This window comes from Labrus mixtus, chromosome 23 (assembly GCF_963584025.1).
Source record: "Labrus mixtus chromosome 23, fLabMix1.1, whole genome shotgun sequence".
In the NCBI taxonomy this organism is placed as follows: domain Eukaryota; kingdom Metazoa; phylum Chordata; class Actinopteri; order Labriformes; family Labridae; genus Labrus; species Labrus mixtus.
In genome coordinates, this window is record NC_083634.1 from 15110286 (window position 1) to 15133295 (window position 23010).

At 41.2% G+C, this 23010-nt stretch overlaps 1 protein-coding gene across 1 annotated transcript; it reads right to left on the reverse strand.

The window, feature by feature from the left end:
* Window positions 1–144: 144 nt before the first annotated feature.
* On the reverse strand, window positions 145–21180 carry slc7a8a (solute carrier family 7 member 8a). Its single transcript, XM_061030781.1, has 11 exons — window positions 20365–21180; window positions 14187–14391; window positions 10751–10902; window positions 5897–6022; window positions 5120–5273; window positions 4637–4760; window positions 4395–4498; window positions 3776–3872; window positions 3532–3681; window positions 2668–2845; window positions 145–2262 (listed from the first exon to the last, which is right to left on the reverse strand). Exons 1-11 carry the CDS (start codon window positions 20501–20503, stop codon window positions 2108–2110), a joined length of 1584 nt encoding a protein of 527 aa, XP_060886764.1. The 5' UTR covers window positions 20504–21180; the 3' UTR covers window positions 145–2107.
* Between the last annotated feature and the right edge of the window lie 1830 nt (window positions 21181–23010).

The following is a 23010-nucleotide window of genomic DNA, read 5'->3' on the forward strand; positions in this document are numbered from 1 at the left end:
TTTATAAATCAGAGGTGGACACATCTTTAGGCCTAAGTTAGCAAAAGTCATGGGGAAAATGTCTTCTCATTATTTAACAGTCATAACAAGAATGACATTCATTGACAGGATCGCACATTGAATAAAAGAAAAAGACAAGGTGTACTTGTTTTAAATATATATTTGAATGAGGCCCTGAAGTACAGATGCAAACATTAGTCAGTGGTTTTTATTAACTGTGAGACAAAATACAGTCTGTCATGATGTGAGTATCTACACAATAACCTTACAGGCACAAATAAACAATCACTGTACTCATAAGACATCCAAGACACCCTGTTCTCCTTAACGTTTGACAAGAGAAACCTAAACAATACTGGCCTTTCTTCATGATACTTTCTTAAAGATTATCAGGGGCTAGCTTCTTGTATCGAGTCTCCTGAGGAAATAAATCTGTAAACGCACCGCCTACAGACTTTTAGCAGAGAGGCAAATCAGTCGGATGAGTTGAGTTTTCATTGCCCAGAGGTTTAAGGTAGTGTGTGTCAGGAGAAGGCAGTGGGGATGCCCTGAGACACCCTGAGATTATAGAAAGACACAAGAGTACACAGTGTGTGTGTGTGTGTGCAGGAGTGCTGTTATGACCACATACAGCATACATGATGTAGATACATTACTTTAAACAGATGACACAATGGATTCATTCATGGGTGCATGTTCAGTTTTTCTTGCTGGTGCCTCTACTAACATTGCACTAAAATCTCTTCTTGTGAAATTGATGAATAAACTTTTTTTTTTCTTTAAAAGTAAAGCTCTATTTTTTTTCCTAAATTAGTGAAAAAAAAAAAAAAATCAAACACAGCTAGATGGCAAGATACACAACTGTTACTCACACAGGCATTCACACATGTCGGTGCAGGGGTTTGCACTTTTTCAATGCAAATGTGGTGAAATCTGTCACGTCTTGCCGATTTTATCCTCTCTATAGTCATTTATGTTCTTGCAGTTCAAACCGTTTGCTCAAGTGTAGTGTCCTTACAAGTATCCATAACTCAAAGTTTGCAATAAAAACACACACTTTTTTTTTTTTGTTGCTTCCATAAACATTAAAAACTGCTTCAAAAGTACAAGGACTTTGCTCCACGCAAGACAAGACAGAGCTGCCACAGCACCAAAATACAGAAAGTATTCTAATTAAGGCAATTAACAATGAGACTGTGCACCTTCCAGAGATACAAAGCTCAGATCACACATCCGCTTCAGGTGTACACCTCTGTGGGTTGCAAGAATAAAAAAAAAAAAAAAAAAAAAAATGCCCAGATGTAAATGATATTGAATAGAAAAAAAAATATCAACAAAATTAGAATTAACATATTTAAAAACTAAAATAACACCAAAGGCAAATGATATAAACAATTATGACAATTATGTATTTATATATATAAAAAAAAGAGGAACATTTCGGAATCACAGTCACGGTCAAAACAAAACACACTCTTAAGTGTGCTTCAAGGACATGAAATGACTTGATCTGGATGTGATTCTCTGCCTCGACCAATCAAAATACAGCTTTGGTGTTGAATGGATGAAACGTTTTACAACAACAACGAATGAAAAAAAAAAAAAAAAGGAGAAAAAAAATGTTTGCGCAGCCATCACAGTAAGAGTCCTTTAATAAAAATAAAAATAAAAATAATACTAAAAAAAGTTGACGCTCTTACAGCAGGAGTGTGCAGGGAATGTGTGGCAGGAGAGGGATTATGACGACGATGATGATGAAGAGTAAATGGTCAAATGTGTTTGTTTTAGCATGTTCGAGGATCTTTGAAGCTGCTGCCCTTTTCGTCGCAAACTCGAAAGACCTCAAATAAAAAAACATTTCAAGGTCCTATTACTCTAAACATCTCACGCTAAATATTTGGCACAGAAGATGATTGATAAAAGGCTCAGATCTAAATAAAAACATCAGAGACAAAGTTTGGGTGCACAGGTGTTGATCAGCAAATCCACTTTGATATGTTTGCAGGTGTGTTTTGAGTGTGCGCGCCAAACAGGTGCGACCACACATGGCTGTTTTCTTTTTTTTTTTTTTTGGGGGGGGGGGGGGGGGGGTGAAAAGATGTGCGTTTTAGCAGTCCGCTGATTTATGGTTTTCTCCGTCCTCCTTGGACAGAGGAGACCTTGCTTCCTTCATTTCCTCTCCTTCCTCTGCGCTTTCACTGCTACTTCCCATGGCGGGGTAAACCACCACACAGAACTTCTGGCCCAGGTACGTCATCTTATCTGGAAGGATAAAGAAAGAGGGAAGTTTAGGCCGTGCTGTTAATTAATTTTGTATTTAGTAGTCTGATTCTTGGGAACATTGCTTGATTATTTTGCTATCTCAAGACAAAGCTAGTTTTCCCACCAAAAATGAGGCCAAGGTTTACATAGCTGGATAGCTTAGCTTAACTTAGTTTAACAAAAGGGATCAGGGTGGTGGGGGGGTGGTTCGTTTTAAAATATGCTTACCAGCAAGAAAAGCAAATGGCAGACATATTTTTAACCTTTGCACTGTTACCTAACTCTGCTAATATTCTTTATGCTAAGCTAAGCTATGTCTATCTCTCGGTAAGGCAGTAAATATACCACACCCTGAACTTCAATCAAAATGTCAAATATAATCAAACTTGTCATGAGCCAACTTACCAACAAAGGCATCGAAGCAATGTGGCTTGTTGTCCCAGTAGACTCCCAGGAAATAAACGGGAACGCCGGTCAGCATGATGGCCAGGCCGATGCCACACACCACGGGTTCGGAGTAAAGGGAGAAGATAAGCAGGAAGGCCCAGAAGATGAGGTAAATAACCGGCCAAATCAGGCTGATCTGGAGAGAGAACAAATCAACAACGCATTACAATCACGCAGAGAGGGGGATATGAATGTGAGGCAGTAATTATTAAATTGATCCTTTTCCATTTTATTAGTCTTTACTGTCTGACAGTTCACCCTTCCCAACACTAGAGGGCAGTTATAGAGAAGTTTATGGCTTAATGACTAAAATAAAGCAGAATTACTGCATAGTGTGAGTTTCTTCTTTCACTTGGGACTATTTTTAAGTCACAGTTTTAAACTACCAGGGTCCATAGAATCTGTTTTTTGGACCGGTTTACTTTAAAGACACGGCTTTACGTTCAAACATCAGCACCCGTTCTTTATTTAAACATTATAAGACAAGACGTTCATGACACTTAGAAAGCAGTTTGAAAGCTTGATTCAACAGAAGAAAAAAAAGAACTCAATTATTTGGATGATATCACATAGTTTGAAGTTATTATGAAATCAGTTTTCTGCTTGTGTCATAAATAATTAAAATGATCTATTCCCAAAGGAAGCGGTAAATCACTAAGAAATGACAAAAGTAAAGATTAAATATTTGCTCAAACTGCTGAGAAAGGAATAAGCCACATGCTGAGAGTTTAGGACTATGATGCATGTTTGCCTAATACAAGCAATAAAGTAATTGATGTCCTGGTACAAAAAAAGTCAATTTGAATCAAGAGATAAACAAACCTTGATTGGTCGGTGCATATCGGGCTGTTTGATGCGCAGCACGATCTGCCCGGCGACAGTGACTCCATAGAAGAGGTAGTTGATGAAGCCCACGTAGTTGATGAGAGTGTACATGTCGCTGGTGCACAGCATGAGCAGGGTGGACAGGCACTGAGGAGGAGGAGGAGGAAGAAGAAGAGGACGCTCAGAGGTGGAGTTTGAGGACGTGAATAAAAATGGATGTGTCTGAGGGAGAAATACTCACAGTGAAGAGAAGAGCAGGGATGGGCGTGCAGCGTTTGACGTGAATCATGGCCAGCAGGCTGGGCAGGTGGCCCTCTCTGGCTCCAGCAAAGAACAATCTGCGGGAGGACATTGCAGTTAAAGCTCGCATATGATTTCATTGATTTCTAATGGTTATTAATAATCTTCACTTTTACTAGAGGCATTCCCATTTAGATACTCCCTCTATTCGATATACTGAGAATTCCCCAAAACGCTGTTATGACAGAGGAAGTCAGTGGCTTGCTCCAATTCAGGGATGTTGCGGATCAAGTGCGGCACCTTTTGGACTGTTCCAACAACTGTGACACTGAACATGTTGTGTTCTTTCAAACAGGCCAATGAACATGAACTCTGAACCTCAACTTTCTTTTGTAAAAATAAATCTTTTCCAAGTAGATTTTTCAAGTTGAGCTCCCGTTAGTACATGTTTTTTTTTTCCCCCACTCTATCACTTAAATAAGCAGCAGAAAATGAAATCAGTATTATAAGTGACTAACAGCTTGTTGGGTGTATTTGAGTTTGATTTCTTTCTGGTTGGTAGGAAAACTCTTAAGACAGACCTGTAAAGTCGTTTTCACTTATCTAGTTGCACGACTTACCGTGAGGAGGTGAAGAGGGAACCGTTGACTCCTCCGAAGGTGGAGAGAGCCACAGAGATGGGCATGATCCACGACATGACTCCCAGCAGCTTCTGACCAAACGTCTGGGGGTGGAGGAGACAGGAGAGGGCGGACGATAGGTTAGACTTCACAAGAGCATTGACCGATGCGGTCACTAGAGGGCGACAGAGTCCTTCCACCAACGTGCGTTTGTTTGTGCGCGAGACTGATGTCACACTCACCACGGCAACAGCATTGGAGGCGAGCAGCTCCTGAGGACTCATGGCCGTGACGTAAGCGATGTTGGCGAAGACGTAAACGAAGGTGACGAGGGGGATGGAGATGTAGATGGCACGAGGGAGGTTCCTGGAAGAAGATTTAAAGAAAGGAAATTAAAAACCTGTACCTCACGGGGAGATTGGTAAATTGAAACCAAGGTTATTAAAAAATGAAGGCGCGTTAGGAAGAACAGGAAATTAAGAAATAAAGCGTTTTATAGCACAAGAAATGCTTCTGGGTCAGCGGCCATGAACTTAGAATGAAAGTAAGAATTTCTCCCTTGCTGGGTTAAATAAACATCAGGAGGCTTTCAGCAAAAGGATCAGGGATTAGACCTGGGAAGCCGAGTCGATATGTTACAGCTTAATACTGAAATAGCAGCTTTAAAAAAAAAATAAAAGTCAGTCAGTTTACACAAATATTTCCAGAGAGTCATTTTTTCTTACACGTAGGGGTCCACCAGCTCCTCTGTGACGTAGTTCAGGAAGTTCCACCCTCCGTAGGCAAAGGAGCCTTGTAGGAAGGCTAAGGCTATCAAACCCACATCGTAGTCCTGGAAGGGCTCAAAGGCATTGGCCGGCTCCAACCAGTAGTACTCTCCTACAGGTGGAGAAGAAAGAGCAAGCCATTAGGTGACGTTTTGCATAGTCGTCGTATAAAATCTCAGCGTCTTTTTACCCCTCATGTCGTTGTTGTCGTCGTTGTTGCTGTGAGGGGTAAACAAAAAACGGTTTCCACTCAAGTCTGGGCTTCCTCCGTCTGGAAACCATCTTCTTAACGAGCCCATAAACGAGTCGTAAGAGTCACGCCGCTTAAATCCTAAAGTTATGTGACTTACTCTGAAAATCCACTGAAAAATCCGCTGGGGTTCGTTATCCTTTGTTGTCACATATTTCCTGAAATCCCCTCTCCCTTACTGTTTGCACTGAGTTAATACTTTCCCCTTATGTATGACCCAAAAAGTCTCCGAGCAAAAACCACTAAAAACCCCTTCATGTACCTTGAAACGCTCACACAGAAATCCCTATTTTGTTGTCTCAGGGGCCCCACTCATTGTGGCCCCTGAGACAACTGGCCCTCAGCCATGTTGTGACAGTGAACCCACGCAGGCGTGCTGAAATGAGCAATGTGTGGGCCCCCAGAAACTCACTGACCCGACGATGTCCGCAGTGGCCCGGGTTTAAAAAAAGTCCATTCTCCAGAAACCACCGGATCAAACGTACCTTTGCAGATCTGCACAAAGCCCATGATGATGATGAGGGCGAGGGCCAGGAGCTTGCCGGCGGTGAAAATGTCCTGCACCCTGGTCGCCCACCTCACACTGGAGCAGTTCACCCATGTCAGCAGCACTAGACACACAAAAAAAAGACACAGAATTAGCGCTTGATTGTACACCTTGAAAATCCAATCTTAAGCCTGACGTGGTAATATCTTTGGAGGTGTTGCGCGTTGCAGTTTGTGCTGACTGTGCTGAAACGGTTGGAGACGATTCAGCCACAGAGAGAGATTAAAGGTTTATGTTTTTATTGTTCCAAATGAAGTGTCCTTGCATTGTCTGGTGGATTATGTCTTAACAGAAGAAGAAGAAGAAGGAGGAGGAGGAGGAGTAATAAACCTTATTACTGTCATCGCATGATGAACCTGTTTGACACCAGAATTCCGGTCAAAGTCTCTGAAGTTTTTCCTCAATGGAGAGTGGAACTGATCTCAGGTCAGCGGATGGAGGGAGATGAAAAAGCTGAACGCACAACGTGACGTGTCTTAACGCCTTTGACGATCCGCTGCGAACTTTGACTCCGCTGCATGCTTCGTCCCATAGACCTTCAAACCGTTATCTCAAACACCTCGTGTCAAACATGCAGAGGTTATCTTTTCTTCTGAGCTACTGAAGGTAAACGATATTCAGTATCTTTTCAAATGTGTCCTCTATCAATACTTCCTACAGTGTTACGTAACAGGAAGAAAAATTTAAATGAATTAAAACACCAGAACAAAGTTTGATATGCATCTCGACTCGAGGCAGACCTTAGGCGGACAAAGTTAATGGATTTGATCTGTGCTGCTGGGTACGACAGGGCCAGTGGGTTCAGGGCCAATAGGGTGCCATTAACCAATTACCCAGTTTGACACATTAAATAACTCTGAGCTGGGCTGCGGGGAGCCGAGGCGCACGCACAGACGAGCCGTCGCTGTCGTGCAGATGTTTTTGTGATGTGGGTGCGTGGGTGTTTTGAAGGGGGCAGAAGAGGGAAAAAGTCGTGACTTAAAACTCCCTCCGGAAACAAACCAACGAAAGCAGACGGGGGAAGAGTTGTGGCGAGGGAGAGAGCTACACTACCAACTAAGAAAAAAAAACAGGAAATGAGAAAGCACGCACGCAGTAGATCAGCTTATGATTTGGTTTGATACACAGGCACAATTACATAACCTACAACTGGACCGACCAACAGAGTTGTTTTAGGAACCAGGAACAGCACATGTGTACCCTCCGCTTTGACTGACAGGCTTCAAGTAAACACCTGAGGAAACATTCTAAGAATTGGAAGGGCTGCAGGGCCGCTCAGCTGTCTGTAAGCTGAGTATACAAAATGTGTCTGTGTGTGTGTGTGTGGGGAAACTTGCTGAGTTAACTATGAGCCTGCTGGAAAAAACATGACTGAGTTATGACCTCGCCCTCCGCCATCTGTAGGAAGAGACGGACCCCAGGGAGAGATCCCTCACACAAGCTCACATGTTTTTGTAACTGTACACCTTGGAAAACCTTTACAGTTCTTAAAAAACCCAGTCAAGAACTGGCTGCGTCTAGTTTCACTGTCTAGAAATCTCTGAACTGAAAACAAATAAGGCTATTTCCTGCACGCTATCAGGCCAAATTTAGGGAAACCACAAACGCAGACAAACAAGGATGACATCACAGTTATGGGGAAACAGCTAACCTCTCACCCACTTTTTCGCCCCCAAACAACAACAGCAGCCAAACAAGGATGAAAGTCTATTAAAAAGGTTTTCTGCCTCACAACATGTGTGCGACTGACTGACACATACAAACAAAAAAAAAAAAAAAAAGAAATCCTTGCTGTGCTCGCTCAGCCAGTCTGAGTCACTTCACTTCAAACAAAGAACCTGGGCGAGAAACGGCTGGCAAAACATTAGCGTATTTTACCTCAGGGCGTTCATCATGGAGGTGGGACAAAATAAAAAGCATGTAACTCGATGTAGCTCATATTTAATAATTATTTATTTTACTAATTCCAAACAATGACGACAACGCTAAGAAGCCTTGAGGGTGCCAAGGTTGTGCCACTTCCTAAACTTCAATGCCAAGTCTGATGAAGAGGACGTTTGTCCATCATTCCTTTTGTGTGATGCTGAGCAGGATGACGAAATATTTCATCGTAAAATAAAAAGTAGGTTGATGCGTTTTTGGGCTAAACTAGACCAAAAAAAAACAAAAACGCTTCAATACGAGCTAACCTATAAACAACCCCACTTAAGGAATAGAGGAGACTTTGTATTTTGACTGAATGAAACACCTGAAGACAAGGCCATTAAAGCTCTTTGCCATTTTAATCTCTGCAGAACTGAACAGATTTCATCGTATCTTCCACAGGTTTTTGGTCTATCTGAAAGGTTTACATACATTAAGCTTTACCCCCTCGCTAAATTCATTGACTGTAATGTAAAGTAGCTATCAGAGTAGGATTCCGATGACTCATTCAATCTCTGCCCGACTGACTGACATAACGTGTTTGTCAGCAGTAGTTGATCTCTTGGTTCACTGAGTACAAATGTGGTATTACTGCACATTCCTTCTTAAAGTGGGGTTTCCATATTGTGAAATCATACGGGGTAGGCGACTGAGGCCAGCTGCTCGCGGAACGTCCTCCACAGGGAGTAAAAAAAAAAAAAAAAAGGACATGGAGGCAAAAAGTAAGCACTGCCATTTTTAAACCTTTCTACTCATGAATAGTGACAAAAAAGTGACAGAAAATATTAGTAAAAGCTAAAACTCCAGCTGCTAATGTTTTTCTATTTTTCGTTGTCGATGTTTTGTAGAAAAAAAAACAGTTTCCATTTTTAACTCAGAGGAAATAATTGATTCATAAAAGTCTAAAGCACTTAAAGGAATATCACATTTAGCATTCAGAAATGGTTTAAAAGATGACTTAAAGATGTCATTCATTATTAGTTCATAAAAAAGTATTTACTATCGCACTACCGTTTCAAGCAGTGATTGCGGAATACTTTTGGAGATCTCCAACTTAGATGTTATTTGACGGGTCAGATGAGGGTATCGACAGAGGATAGTCTTGTTTTGAAATCCTACACAGGCTAAGCACTCGCACACACACACAATACACACAGTCTTCTCCCGCTCCGTCTGAAGACTACCTGCAGTATTTTGCCCGTGTGTGTGAACTTTGTCGAGGGATTCAATTCAATCACTGTCAAGTCAACGGCGACACATTTATCCATTCATCTTGTCTCACATTCACTGCCTAGAGCTACACTTCTTTAGCCGCTTTGCTAACTCTTTCTCTTCTGTTTCTTCAAACTGACTGAGGGTTAAAAAAAAAAAGCAGACGGACTAGAGGAGAGAAACTGGGTCAGAGAGTGACATAAACTGGATAAATCCAGTCAGAAATTGAACTTACTTAAATAGCTTTCATGATGTAAACAACAAAGTAATGCTGCTGCTTAAAGGTTAGCACACAATGACCTGTACAGTATGCAAGCTACTTTGACAGTCCAGCAACAAACCTTTAACATGTTTCTCTTTTTTTACAGTGTATTCTTGGATTTGTGAGGTCAGTCTTTCAATATTTGAGCAGGTCTCAACCTGGTTTCCACAAGCACACTACTTTTTGCTGTATTTCTTGAGGTTGTCGGCGTGAATTCATCAGTCAGAGCTCTTAGACCGTTTACCTGTGACGTGTTTATTTTTAAGTTGAGCTTTTTTGCTTTCTTGCTCATTGTCATACGAGAAGATGAATTCCACTCTCGTGTATAGGCTAATCATTAAGCTAGAAACGAGCAGCCTTATCTTAGCTTAGCGTAGATCAGCAATTAGCAATAGCCTACTTGAAAAACGAGGAACAGCCAGAGCAGGGTCGTTTCAAACAGTAAAAAGCACCTCTTAGCTTAAATCAAATTTTTTAAGGTCTATTAACTGTATTAATACTGAAATGTCAAAACAACAATATGAAAATCTTATGGTTGGCTAACTTCCTGCAGTCCGACGTAAAACCCTCGAAAAACTCTGAATTGTTTTTTTTGGTCTCTTTAGTGTTTTACGTCTTGAACAAATGAGTCGAGTTAATTTGTAATCTTCAGAGGTGCTGAAAGGTGGACTGTTTATTTTTGGACATAGGCTTGTCTAACTATGGTTCTAATCTTTTTGGCAAGTTAAGCTAGCAGCCAAGTGAAGCTAGCTAACTTTTATCTTTCAGTGGAAACACAAGAACGTTGTTATCAGTTTTCTCTTTTTCTAAGACTTATTTTTTGCTTTCAATATTACTGTAGAGGACAATCGATAGAGTAGGACAGAGTGGGGAATAATGTGGCAAAGTGCCAAGGGTCTGAATCTATAGCCTCTGTAGATGGGGCATGCAATAAAACCGCTAAGCTATCTGGTGCTCCGTTAGTCTTCTCTTCTAACTTGGGTTATTAAATAGGCACATTTCTAAAAGGTCAAATTACACCCTTATTAGGTCTCTCTTCTTCAGTTTTCCTTTGAGGGGAAAAGTTAGGACAAATAAAGAGAAGAGAGAGAGAGAGAGAGAGAGAGAACCCCTAAGGGATGCATGAACTTCGTTTTTCTGACATGTTGAAATTCCTATGATAAGTATTCCTGTCATAGTCCTGACACACAGCGAATACTGGTTTAACAGGTAGCCTATCACACAAAACAAGCACTTTGTTTGTTTACTTACTTATGTTGACTTGCAAATTTCTATAAATCTAGCAAAGATGTGTGGAGAAGAACTTTTGAAACGAGGGAGACGTTTCAAAGTAAAAGTGCTAAGCTTTGAGTTTACTGTCATTGTGGACACATTGGTGTCAAATGTGTCACTCACAGAGGCAGACAGCAGCCAGCAGACGCAGGCCGCTCTCCGGCGGGAAGCAGGTCGGGAACAGAGGCTGCAGAACGTAGTTGGAAAAGGTCAGCGCGATCACGGCCTGGTTGGTTGGGTAGATCACCAACACGGCGATCCAGAGACGAAGGAACCTAAAGACACAAAGGAGGAAAAAAACACAGATCTATTTCAAGCTTTTTAATCTCAACTTTAATTATGTGTCAAAAAAAAGCTTGAAGAACATTTGATAAGTTGAATAGTTGTCAACAGATATGGACAAATCAATTTCTAGACAAACTCTAAAAAGGGCAAAAAAGGGAATCCACGTGCTGTTAGAGGTTTACTAAAATTGAAACTTGATTCAAGTTTCAGTTCTGTTGTGCAGTTTTCTGGTAAATTACGCAAATCTGTGATCCACTGCAGAAGTTCGTTTTATGTCAGAGCAAGAAGAACTTCCGTTGAGATATTTTCCAGGTTTGATTGAACATGTTTTAAAATCCTGGGCCTTCATTTAAAAGCGGGTATAAAACGTATTCTGATACTTCTTTCAACTGTGATGTGTTTTTAACCTTTCTTTGGAACAATTTTGTATTAAAGTTGTTGTTTTTTTTGCCTTTCAGGGCTTCTGTAGCAAATCTTTTGAAGGTTTATTCAGACGAAGCAGTTATTAAAATAAAATAAAAAGTCCACTACAGTCTACACAAATGAAATTTCAGTTGTGGTTTAACTGAGGTGACTCATGCAATGACAGCATGGAGCTCCATGAGTCATCTAAGTGGCAACATTATACAAATATTAGTCAGCTTCCTTCTTTAATTCCTGATAGCAAGCTTTCTTTGTATTTTTTTGGGGGGATTTTTTCTCTGTAAGAAAGATCTTCTCTTGTCTCCAAGAGAAGATCTTTATCAACATTCATATCAGAAGCCAACATTTCATTGCCTCCAGACAGCAGCTGAGACTGATGGATGATCTTTAATAAAGGGCCTTTATTAATTTTGGCTCATGAGTCTACGCAAGAAAAAAACAAAAAGATCCACAAATAGGAATCAAGCAGGCAACGTCTCAAAGTAGTGGAGATGACTCACACACACTGATGACATAGATGGTGACTGGCGCTCAATAAACAGATTAATGTTTGGGGGGGGGGGGGGGGGTGATGAAGGAGAGCAAGAGGGTTTTAGCAGCAGAGACTGAGCAAGTGGTTTTTCCATGAAATTCTGTGAAAGCTTACAGAGGGATCATTACACCTGACTGCACTAATGGGATTGCGTCTCTGGAATGTGTGTGTGTGTGTGTGTGTGTGTGTGTGTGTGTGTGTGTGTGTGTGTAATGTAAAAAATGTGGTTTCAAATGTAGTCTGATAAAGAAACCAATTAAGTTTTCTATCAGAAAAGACAAAGAATTAAAGCACATATTTACATTTCAGTGTTTGGAACCAGGTCATTTGTTCTTGATTGCAAAATTGGTTCAACTTGGATTAAGAAATGTACAGAATATATCAGTTGGCGTTCTTAGATACAAAACTCAGTGGAGCCTGTGGTATCTATAGTAGTCTATATACCACACAGTATGGGTGTAACACAGTCCTCATTAGTCTGACATAACAAAAAGCCTTTGTGCAGAAACACTGTCCATTCAAGCTGTCTTTGAGCAAACATATTTGCAAGTGCTTCCCTTTGGCTCGCTTTCGTCCAGCTGCGACAAGGGGATGCAAGTATTACAGTCGATGCAGTTATCGACTTAAACGCACATGCTAACACAACACGCCCCCTTAAACACATACACATAGGGATAAAAGGAGCAGGCCAACAACAACAAACACACCTTGAATGCGGATTATTTATCCTAGACAGAGGGCACAGGGAGACGTCGTGGCCCCCGACACTTCTAAAGCTGTGAACTACAAAGTCTCTGGAGGTAAAACTTCATTGATGTGTATTGAGAGCCCGTACAAAGGGACGAAAACAATCAATGGCTGTTTTGTCTGGGTGAATTCCTCTCCCAAAATATCCTGATAATACGTATCCTTGTGATAGTTGAAAAAAACAATGGTCTAATCTGTGTTTACAGTCCGGGCAAAAAGGCACTGTGTGTGAAATCGACGCTAACAAACGATATTGTTTTGAGGGAAATGACCCTAGTGTGGTTCCCAAGCATTTACTGTAAGCACATTTACCTTAAAGCTGACCATTTACAGACGTACAGACGAATGGGAAAAGGCGTTGAGCTGAGAGGAAACTTAGACCGTTGAACCCCCCCCCCCCCCCCCCCCCCCCCCCCCCCCCCCCCCCACAGCTTCCTGACATTTGTAACTCTTTCTGAAACTGTACTGCGGTTGTGGGATCAGTGGCCATGTGCTTCACAATACAGTATAACTAAGTAACTTTCTACCCTCAGTGGTCCATGGCTATATAAGGAACTTCCTGTTACAAAAAGCTAATTGAAAATCAATCCAAATTGTATGACCGTATGCAACAATAATTAGCAAGTGGATAAAGTTTTGAAACTTTCAGTTTGGTTTGTTTTAGGCGCAAAAACAACTTGGTTACATTTGGGGAAAGGGTTCAGATTTGGATTTCTATCAGTCCTTCCACCAGTACAGTCGTGTTCCTAACATGGGAGCATTACGCTAGCTAACAAACTTCTACCAGAAGAGTCCAATGTTTGTTTGACCAATCCAACTCTCCACCACGCCAAGAAGACGTTTGTGCAATTAATGCTAAATCTACAGATGTCAATGCCACATCAAACACTAAGCTGGAGGACAGATTGCAGAACTGACGATAGAGGGGTGTGCAGCCACTGTCCAAACTGCCGTATTTGATTAGTTAGGACTGTGAACAAGCTGATTAAATACATCTTATTTCAGTGCTTAAGTACTTTGTCACATGAAATGTGGCTTACATAGGCTGGCCCATCCAACAGGATAAAGAGAACTATCCAGACATGTTGGTATGCTCGCCCTAATCCATGTCAAATTATCTTTGACTGTTTCAGAGGCCCCTTCTTCTAGAAAACTGGGTCATGTACTTATTAGAAAGCACTTCTGAACTGGGCTTAACTTGGAGAACCTCAGTGACCAAAGAGTGAGTTCAAATGTCTGTTTTAGATCAGACACAAAATGCATTCAATAAAAGCTTTGATAGTCTGAAAGATTGAACTCAAAATGTTTTTAAAAGACATAGCAGAAGCGAAAAAAAAGGCTGAGTGAGAAACTGCTCAATCAACAAAGCTCCACCTTTGCTCGAAAACCACAAACACATGCTAGTTTCCTGGAAATGGCACATATTCAGTCAGGTTTTCCCCTTTTGAAAAACGGCTTTTCATTGTTGAATGTCAGTCTCCGTTGATGTAATTTGATTACTGACTCAAAACACCCCTCTTCACTGTATGCAGATGACTGAGTGTCTTATATGAATGTTGAGTGCTCACTCACCCTGCCAGCCCACCAAAGATGTCCTTGACATAAGAGTAGTCACCCCCAGACTTGGGGATGGTGACACCCAGCTCAGCGTAGCACAGCGCTCCGATGGCAGTGATGACACCTGTGACGATCCAGACAATCAGGGCCACGCCCACAGAGCTGGCATTCTCCAGCACCCCCTTCGGACTGACGAAGATACCTGAGCCGATGATGTTACCTGTGGGACAGAAGAGGTGTCAGATTGAGGAGGAGGGTTTTGGTAGCATTTTTAGTCATAATGTTTATGAGTGAATAAACTGAATTTGAAGCAATGGATGTCTTCTTTTTTTATTGCATTTAAAGGGATATTCTACCAGTATGTCATTATAAACACATCGCACTCGTCTTAAAACATTATCACCAAGTATAAAAGTGCTAAAAATGAACAAAAACCTACTTACAAATTGAGCAAAATATTGGAGAATACATTTCTTCGGGATATTTTATCTGTACAGTAAGTACTGAGTTAGAACAGAGTGGATATTAGCCTAGCTTAGCATAAAACAGGCTGAAACAGCTAGCCTTGTACATGAATTTGAGTCTACCAACAACTCTGAAGCTCACAAATTTACTCCAGGAATATGCATGTTGTAGCTATTACTTGATGGTAATGAACGACCTAAAGCTGTTCAGCCTTCTCTTGGCAAAAGTTGTCGTAAAATTTGTAGTAGGGCAGTCAAATCTTCCAACTTGGATAGTCCTTAAAGTTTGCTACATCTCTGTTTGTAGTGCCTTTATTTTGGTTTGTTCACTTTTAATAGTTAATAAGGGACTTCTTCTAACAGCATTGAGGGCAGACAGACAAAATGACCAGGGAAGAAGAACGAGTTCATGAGTAGACGGTGAGACTTGAAGAGGAAGAATAAGAGAACAGCAATGAATCAGGGGAACCTCTAATCTGCTGACTCTGCAAAGACAAGACTTATGAGCAAATGAAGCAAGAGAGCGAGCGGGGTGAAAGAGTGCAACAAGGGAGGAGGTATGAGAGGTAGGGGTGGGGGGGGGGGTAGGGTGGGGGAGAATAATGCCCTGACAGGTTCAATAAGCATCAGAGTGCCAGGCGGTTTACACAGGAGGTAAAAGATGGAGGGACGGACGATTGAGTCCTGGTCCAACATAAAGAAGATGCTCCTTTTTGATGAGGCCCCGACAAAGTAGAGTTCAGAAGTCAGGAGCCTGTGATCAGATCCAGTAGGCTGGGTTGACTCAACAGCCAATAAAGATGGCACTATAGGGTCGAAGGTTGAAGGTTTTCAATCATAACATGATGATAGGCTTGGTGACATTTCACAGTACAAAAGTCAAAGGTATAAATGATAATGTTTCTGCCAATGAACGACAATATTTAACTTGCAGCTATTTGTGGAGCTAGGCGCATTATGTGGCTACATGCTAGTGGTCTATTGCATCTCGTGTGAAGTTTTAACTTGGTCTAGCAACTTTTGTCGGTTTCTTTTCCTTGCAAGTTCAATATCTTTTATCTTCTCTTTTTCTATTGGTTAAACTTTTCACAACTCATGTTCAAACTGGGATCAGAAACATTACAAATGGACTTCAGAACTATAAAATGATGATCGAAACTACTGCGAGGGACTTCCCGTTTGTCATGATTTTGTGGACAAAAGTGGTACATTTGTTCTCTCTGCTGATTTTGTCCTTTACATGTTTCAGTCATGTTTTCTAAAAAAAATAATTGCCATGAAAAGTGTCAAACAAAAAGTCTGTTTCAGTAGCACGCAGTTAATCAATTTGACTGACACCTCCCCCCCGACAGCAGCTTTAGACATTACAAATCAGTACAAATATCTATCTTGTGACTGATGGACTCGCCTGCATTTGTAGGTCATAGAGAGGTATTAATATTTGTTCTACTTTAAGAACATCAATAAGCATCACGTGCAGGACACGATAGGAGCTTGTGTAACTCCAGTTAAAGGTAAAAGGTATAAAAACTCGACAACATCATACTCCTGATTACGTTGACATTTTTATGGCTGCAGCGGTCTTCACTGTGTGACCTTACAAGGGACCTGTGGGGGGGGGGGGGGGGTAGGCAATGCACTGACTCAGCCCTTCTACAGTACAAACTCCCTGATGTGCTTCTGCAAGAACAAGTTTTAACCACTTTGCAGAAACAAATAAAGGGAACCTGTTGCTGCTGGATGCGTTAAATGTGTTTTTGAAGGGTGGGGGAGCAAATGTGCACACTTGCATGTTGTGCGCTCCTGTCATGTGCACCGTTGCACAGTGTGTGAGACATGCTGACTAACATGGAATCTCCTCATGTTTCCTGTTCAGTTTTCACATCCTTTAGTCTCCACACAGGCCAAGAGGGAAACATGACTATGTCAAAACGCTGTCACTCTCTCTCTTGACCTTCATCCGAGCCCAGCTGCATGTTCGAAACAACTATTAGAACTAAAGACCAAACTGCGGCACCACTTGAGGTCAAATCTGTCCGTGTGTCTTTGAGAAATTTCCGGACAGAAACGTACTCTCTGCAGGCCTCGAGCCGCTTTTGTCGCAAGATACTTTGATTTGCTCCTTTGTTGTTGGATTGTTGTTTCAGAGCGGAAGAGGCTTGGTTTCAGGCATGCTCTTTCTCTTCCTCTATGACTTTGTTTACCTAACGCTGGTCGAGGCTCAACTGGAAGCTTCACAGAATTTAATTTTAATATCTCATTAAAGCTATTTTTATGGCCTATTTCAGACTAGTTTTAAATGAACTAAAAATCAGTTTTATTTATGATTAAATCTGCATATTATTTAGTTGCTTAATTAAATGTAAAAATGTTAGAAAACAGCAGAAAAAATGTCAGGCTGCATAACCAACATTTACCTGACAGACTGAACCAATAAGAGACATGACACGCTGTGTTTTTTGTCAATGCCTCCATGACTCTACTCACACCAGCAGTAGCAGCGGACGGGATATTAACGAGCTCTTTGTGTGTGTTTTTTTTTTTTGCAGCATTATGATATAACGCTAATCAGCCTTTAAAAAAGCCTTCAAGATTAGTTCTTGCATTTCCTCTCTGCTGTAAATCTCTGTTCAAACAGCCGACAAGCCGAGGCAAGCTGCTGCTTGGCCCACAACCAGACCCTCACAGACCCTGCAGGCCCCTGTGTGCTTCTGTAAATGGAGTGTTAGTTATTATTACACCAAGGTAATTCAAGAAAGAGGAGGAAGCAAAAAACTAAAAACGAACATTAAGTCTGCTAGCTAGTGATTTGGCCTTTGGGGTTAGAGTCATGAATACTTTGATGAAATGAAACTGAGCTTATTATTAATTAATTTATCAAAGTCGGTCTGATACCTTTCTTCCTTTTTGATTCATATTAGAAAAACCTAAACTTGAATATTATCCGTTACTGTATAAATAGAATTCAAGTGGTAGTTTTACATTTATATCTCGGCTGTGGGCATCGCTCCTTACCTTGTATGGGTGTGATATGATCGCTGTCTTGGTTGTGCATCCTAAACTAGCTCAGATGTTCTAACCTTACAACAAGCTGAGCCTCCATCCGTCTGTTGTCCTTTGACCTTTACATTGACTGGAGAACTTGCTTAAACAGGATTGCATTCCAGGCAGTATTGGGGGCATTTTCAACGCATGATTCAAAAAGTATCCCAACATTTCTCATCAATTCAAGCTCAATTTTGTTACGCAACATGATGACATTTCAAATAAGAGTTCACTTGAGACATGGCTAAGCTGGGTTAGGTTTTAGGGTTCGGACGGGGCTTCTTCCAAGTGGCCAAAAGTAAACCTCTAATCGCAATTCCTGCCTATTATGTTTAGCTCTACGGTACAATGGCCCAAAAAACTGTAAGCCCCCCCCCCCCCCCCCCAACACACAAACACACACTCCCCGCCTTTTATGTGGAAACCCAGTGGGGCATTTTTCCCAGGAAAGGATCAGACGAGTCACCTGAGCTAACGTCTTCCTCACACATGACATGTGACAAGGACGAAAAAAAAGAGGCTCGAGGCCAAGAGCAGTCTGGTGACTTAGCGGAGATGTTGTGTACTCTGGACGGCCATAAAACTCTCCCTTAATATGGCCGAACATGTTTTTTAATCAGTGAATGGCTAGAGATCAATAAAGTGATTAAATCATCTGAATATTGCAACACAGAAATGATCAAAGGTAGGGCTGCAGAGGAAAGATTAACAGTATCTGTGGGTTTAAATGAGGCATTTTATAGCTCTTTAACGACTTGTCGATAATATATTTGCAATCATATCAGAGGATAATCATTTATTAAAGCTTCTTCTTCTGTGGTAAAACGGCAGGATGAAGGGAGATTACAACGTTGTAGTGCCAAGGTTGCTCCTTATCTCTCCCTGTTTTCTCTCTCTCTCTCTTTTAGGTCTTGGGAGTTCCCACACTCTCACTCACTCTTTTTTTTCCTCCTGTTACCGTGGAAACAACCCCTCCTCTCTCTCTCTCTCTCTCTCTCCCTCTGTCTTCTGCTCAGCCCTGTGAAGGTCAACACTGAGACCACACGCTCGGCCGTGCCCACCTGGTGCAACCTGGGCCACATTCATCTCAATGTTCGTATCCATCGATTGATCCGTCGCCTGATGGTGTTTGGTGTCTGTGATGAATGGTAAACAGTCGCTCTCTGAAACTCTGCTGCTGCGCTTGTGTCACACGGATAAGGTCTTAAAGGCAAAATGAACTCTTTTTTTTTATATGCAATTAATCTAAATAATCTACTAGATTGTTTGCAGACAGGTTAATTGCAATTATCTTGATTATTGATTATAATAATAAATAATAAATATTGCTTTTTTGGAGCTTCTCCAATCTGAAGATTTGCAGTTTTTCTTTGTCTTATGTGAGATTATGTTAGTTGCACAAGATGAGTGATTTAAAGTCAGGCTTTTGGAAATGATAAAATACATTTTTTACTCTCTTCTAGCGACCAAAATGTCCATTATATCAATCAGGTAATTAAACAGTCTTCAAAATAGCTGTTGGCTGCAGCTTTGATTAGAATACAACCAGCGTCTTGGCCTCTTCTGATATACCAGTTTTACATTTGCTGTCTTTTTAAACTTTCTGTACGAGACCATATAGATAAAAGAAGCATTTATTTTCTATTTAAAGTATAAAAATGACACAATTTCCTTAAAGAGTTGCACAAGCACATGTCTGTAATATAAGCTCCTGTCTAACTCATTCCATATATGTAAGTAACTCATCTCAACTACCTAATTAAAGATGTTCAAAAACTAAATTTAGGCTAGCCAAGTAAAAAAGGACAGTCTATTTTGGTTCTTTAAAACTGAGGCAATGGACTTTCAGGCTAATCAGTTTTCTTCTACTACAGCAAACAAGCTGTTTTGTCATCCTGTCCAATAATATATTACGACTAATTATTTCATAAAATGATTAAAAAGGGGTCTTTAACCAGGTCTTTGATGGCACCCATGTCTATAAAAATTATGCAATCAAAGAGTAGAGTAAGTCATGAGTCCACATGTTGCCAGCCAGCCACCTCACTGAGTCCAGGTCAGTCATGTGACCGAACAGCCTGCTCTGAATGGACTAATCCTCAGACATGAGTAAATGTGACGACATCTTCATCCTCACTATCATCAGAACTGGCCATGCTGCAATGATGAAAGCCTGGCTGATGAAAGACTGCAGACGGGTGTGTGCTCCTTTTTAGGATGTCATAACATGTGTATCCAATTTTTAAAAAAAAGAACACACCTTTGTAACACCCTAGTTAATCCCGGTGTTCAGAACTGTGTGAAAATGTGTTTTTATCTTAAACTTGATGTAAAGTTTGGTTAAATATGACAGATAAGGTCCCTGAACCTTTGTTCAAATACAAAAGTTAGATTTTTAAGCTCCCAAATCTGACATAAATATGAAGTGAATGGTGAAGACTTATCCTAATGGAGCTCTTAAACTATCCATCCCTCCTGTTCCTGCATATTTCACCTCTATTTCTCCTCTCCTGTCACTCAAACACACCTTCATACTTTCTGAGACGCATTCAGGAACTGTAGAATATTTGAAAGGCACAGACCGTAGAGAGGGAAATTTGAACGCCTATATGAACCGTTTTGGGTGATTTAAAGACAAATGGTGGCTGATAGTCTGTGGTATAAATGACAGTAAAACGACTTACCAACAATAATACCACAGGCGCTTACGAGCCCGATCTCCTTCTTGAGCGCAACACCTCCTCCTCCAGACTCCTTCTCCCCGTCGGCAGCATCCTTTGCAGACCCCGACGTGCTGCTACGCTGTCTGGCACCGTCTGTCATCGTGATGGCTGGACTTCACTTGTTTTATTTCGGTTGTGTTTCTATCTTTGTCTTTCTCACAGCACCTGATGCCGGCAGAGCGCTCAGTCACCTTTGAGCGTAAAAAAAAAAACCACGTTCACTGAAACGTGGAGTCCTTTCTCTGAATGGGGAAGTTGATTGTAGTTGCGCTGTCAGTGGTCTGTGACCATGAGGTTTGGCAAAAAAATGTAAGGAATTCAAAACAATACAACAGCAGCTAAGGTTTTGCTTGTGCGTAAAGATTGTCCGTATGGGTGCGTAAAAGGTGCAAAATCCCCTCTGCGGCTTTAACTGTAACGTATCGTCAACTGCCGGTGACACAGGTGGTGCCTCACGTCACAAGCTACGCAAATATCAAGTCCGATAGTGGGGCGAGAAGCGCATATTCCATCGGCCTTCATTCAACGTTAAAAAGTAAAAAGAAATGACTTGGTCCTTTATGCTGCTTCTAAAAAGTGAGCAGCAAAAAACAGCAACCAAAGAAAAAAAAAAAAAAGCTCTCACTGCTTCTTTGTTCCAGGTGTGAGAAGAAGAGACAAAAACATCCTCTCCAAAAGCAGAAAAGTGCACTCAAATTAAAAAGTCGCCCAGGTCCGCTCAATATATCGGACCTGTGTTTGGCTTGCAGCTATCGGTGGTTGTGTTTAAATAAATACATGTTCTCCCTCTTATGAGTACAGTAGCCACGCCCTCTTTCTTCCCCTTCCTCCTCCTCCCATGCAGAGCTTGTTTTCTTCCTTCAAAAGACCCTCCCTTTTTCTCTCCTTTACCCCAACCATCAGCTGTTTTTTTTTTTGTTTTTTTTAAAGATTTTTACTCCTGCTGATTCCCCCACACACCTTCCACTCACCAAAATCCTTCAATTTGTAAACAACCCTGCCTTCATTTTTGTGTGTTTTTTCACCTTTTCTGTCACTACTACTACAATTTTTTGACAATCATCTGTAGTCTCTTGCGCTCACGTGCAGGCACAGAGGCTCTCGCTCATTCACACTTATTATTCAGGATGTAGCAGAAGCAGGTGTCTAAATTTAGCCCCTCAAACCAGACCACACTCAACATGATGCAAGACTGCTGATGTGTTTCCATTCTGTAAGCGTATGGTCCCATTACGCAGGATATAAAAAAGGATTCCTATCCCACGCCTGTAGCTGTGGCTTTTTAGCAACACACCCTGCATAGAGCCAAACAAATCTATAAGAAAGAGCTTCTATCTATTGTTGTTTATTGACAATTGTTGTGCAAATTCAATATTGGCACCCTGGAGGTTTTACTTGTGGGCATGCAGGTATTTTTTCGTGCCCTTTGTTCATGATGAAAGCTGAAACCGAGCAGTGAAATTATTTCACACTCAGGTTTTGGTGGTTCAGTCTAACCCTCGTTACTTCCTTAAATCGCTAAAGTGACAGTTTCTTTTGGCTTTGAAGTTGGATTTGCAGGGAAAGAGAAGATGTTATTTCCTTTTTTTCAGAAATGTACAGCAAAAGGATGAAAGTAAAACAGGGACTGCTTTTACAAAACGGAATAACATGCAGACATGCAAAAGAACCAACAGATGGCTCTTTTACTGTTTCAACTCATACCTAATCTGATTGTATTTAGTCTATATTGTATTACCCATTTATATCTGAATTTGATGTATATCTTTCTTCTCTATGCTTGTGTATGAATGACCCATTCTAATCCTGTTCATGTCATGTTTGTTTACACACAGACAATGACAGGAAACTTGCATACTGCCCTGACATTAAGGAGCTGAATTTCTTCTAATAAATAAAATGACTGACAGCATTACGAGTCAGTATTTCCTTCAGAAGGTTCAGTGTTATGTTCAAGGAAGCTGCAGCTGCACAGACGCTTGCAGGGAAGTGTCAAAAACATTTTGCTGTTTTGGCTTCAGATTAATCCGAAAGACCCCCATGCTTCCTCAAAAACTGTTGCCTCATGATACACAGCGCCGAACAAATGCCAAACGAGTGACGCAACTTTAATCTCTCCAAAACTGAGCGTTCCAGTTTTTGTGCTTTGCTGAGTGGACACAACAACAAAGTCACCTGAATCACCCCGACTGACTCTAAAATACCGCTCGCTATGCTTGTGTTTCCTTTAGTCCTTCCACCTCTGACCCAGATTCTTGTCTTCGACTCTCTGTACTCTCCCTCTCTCTGAATGGTTTGAGTTCTGCGGCGTAGAAATGGCTCTAAATGTACTCATCAGTCAGTGAAGCGCAGGACGGGGTACACATTGCGGCGACACACCGCTCACTCGTAGTGCACGTGCTTGACAATTAGGAAACAGGTCAGTGGGCCAGTTTGTTGACACTTTCGGGGCACACATCACCTATCTGGAACATTTTTTAAGCCTGGTGTTGGTGTCTCGTTGTCGTGCATTAACCTCCTTTGAATGCTTCTTTACTGTAACCACAATCATAACTTCTTTTTGTTTCCTGGTTCATAGATCTGGCCTTCACTGACATCTGAAATACG

Coding starts and splice junctions, on each gene's coding strand:
- slc7a8a (XM_061030781.1), bottom strand. CDS start 20,503: ATGACAGACGGTGCCAGACAGCGTAGCAGCACGTCGGGGTCTGCAAAG. Junction 10,903..14,186: donor ATCTTTGGTGGGCTGGCAGG/GTGAGTGAGCAC, acceptor TTGTGTCTTTAG/GTTCCTTCGTCTCTGGATCG. Junction 5,274..5,896: donor CTTTGTGCAGATCTGCAAAG/GTACGTTTGATC, acceptor CTCCACCTGTAG/GAGAGTACTACTGGTTGGAG.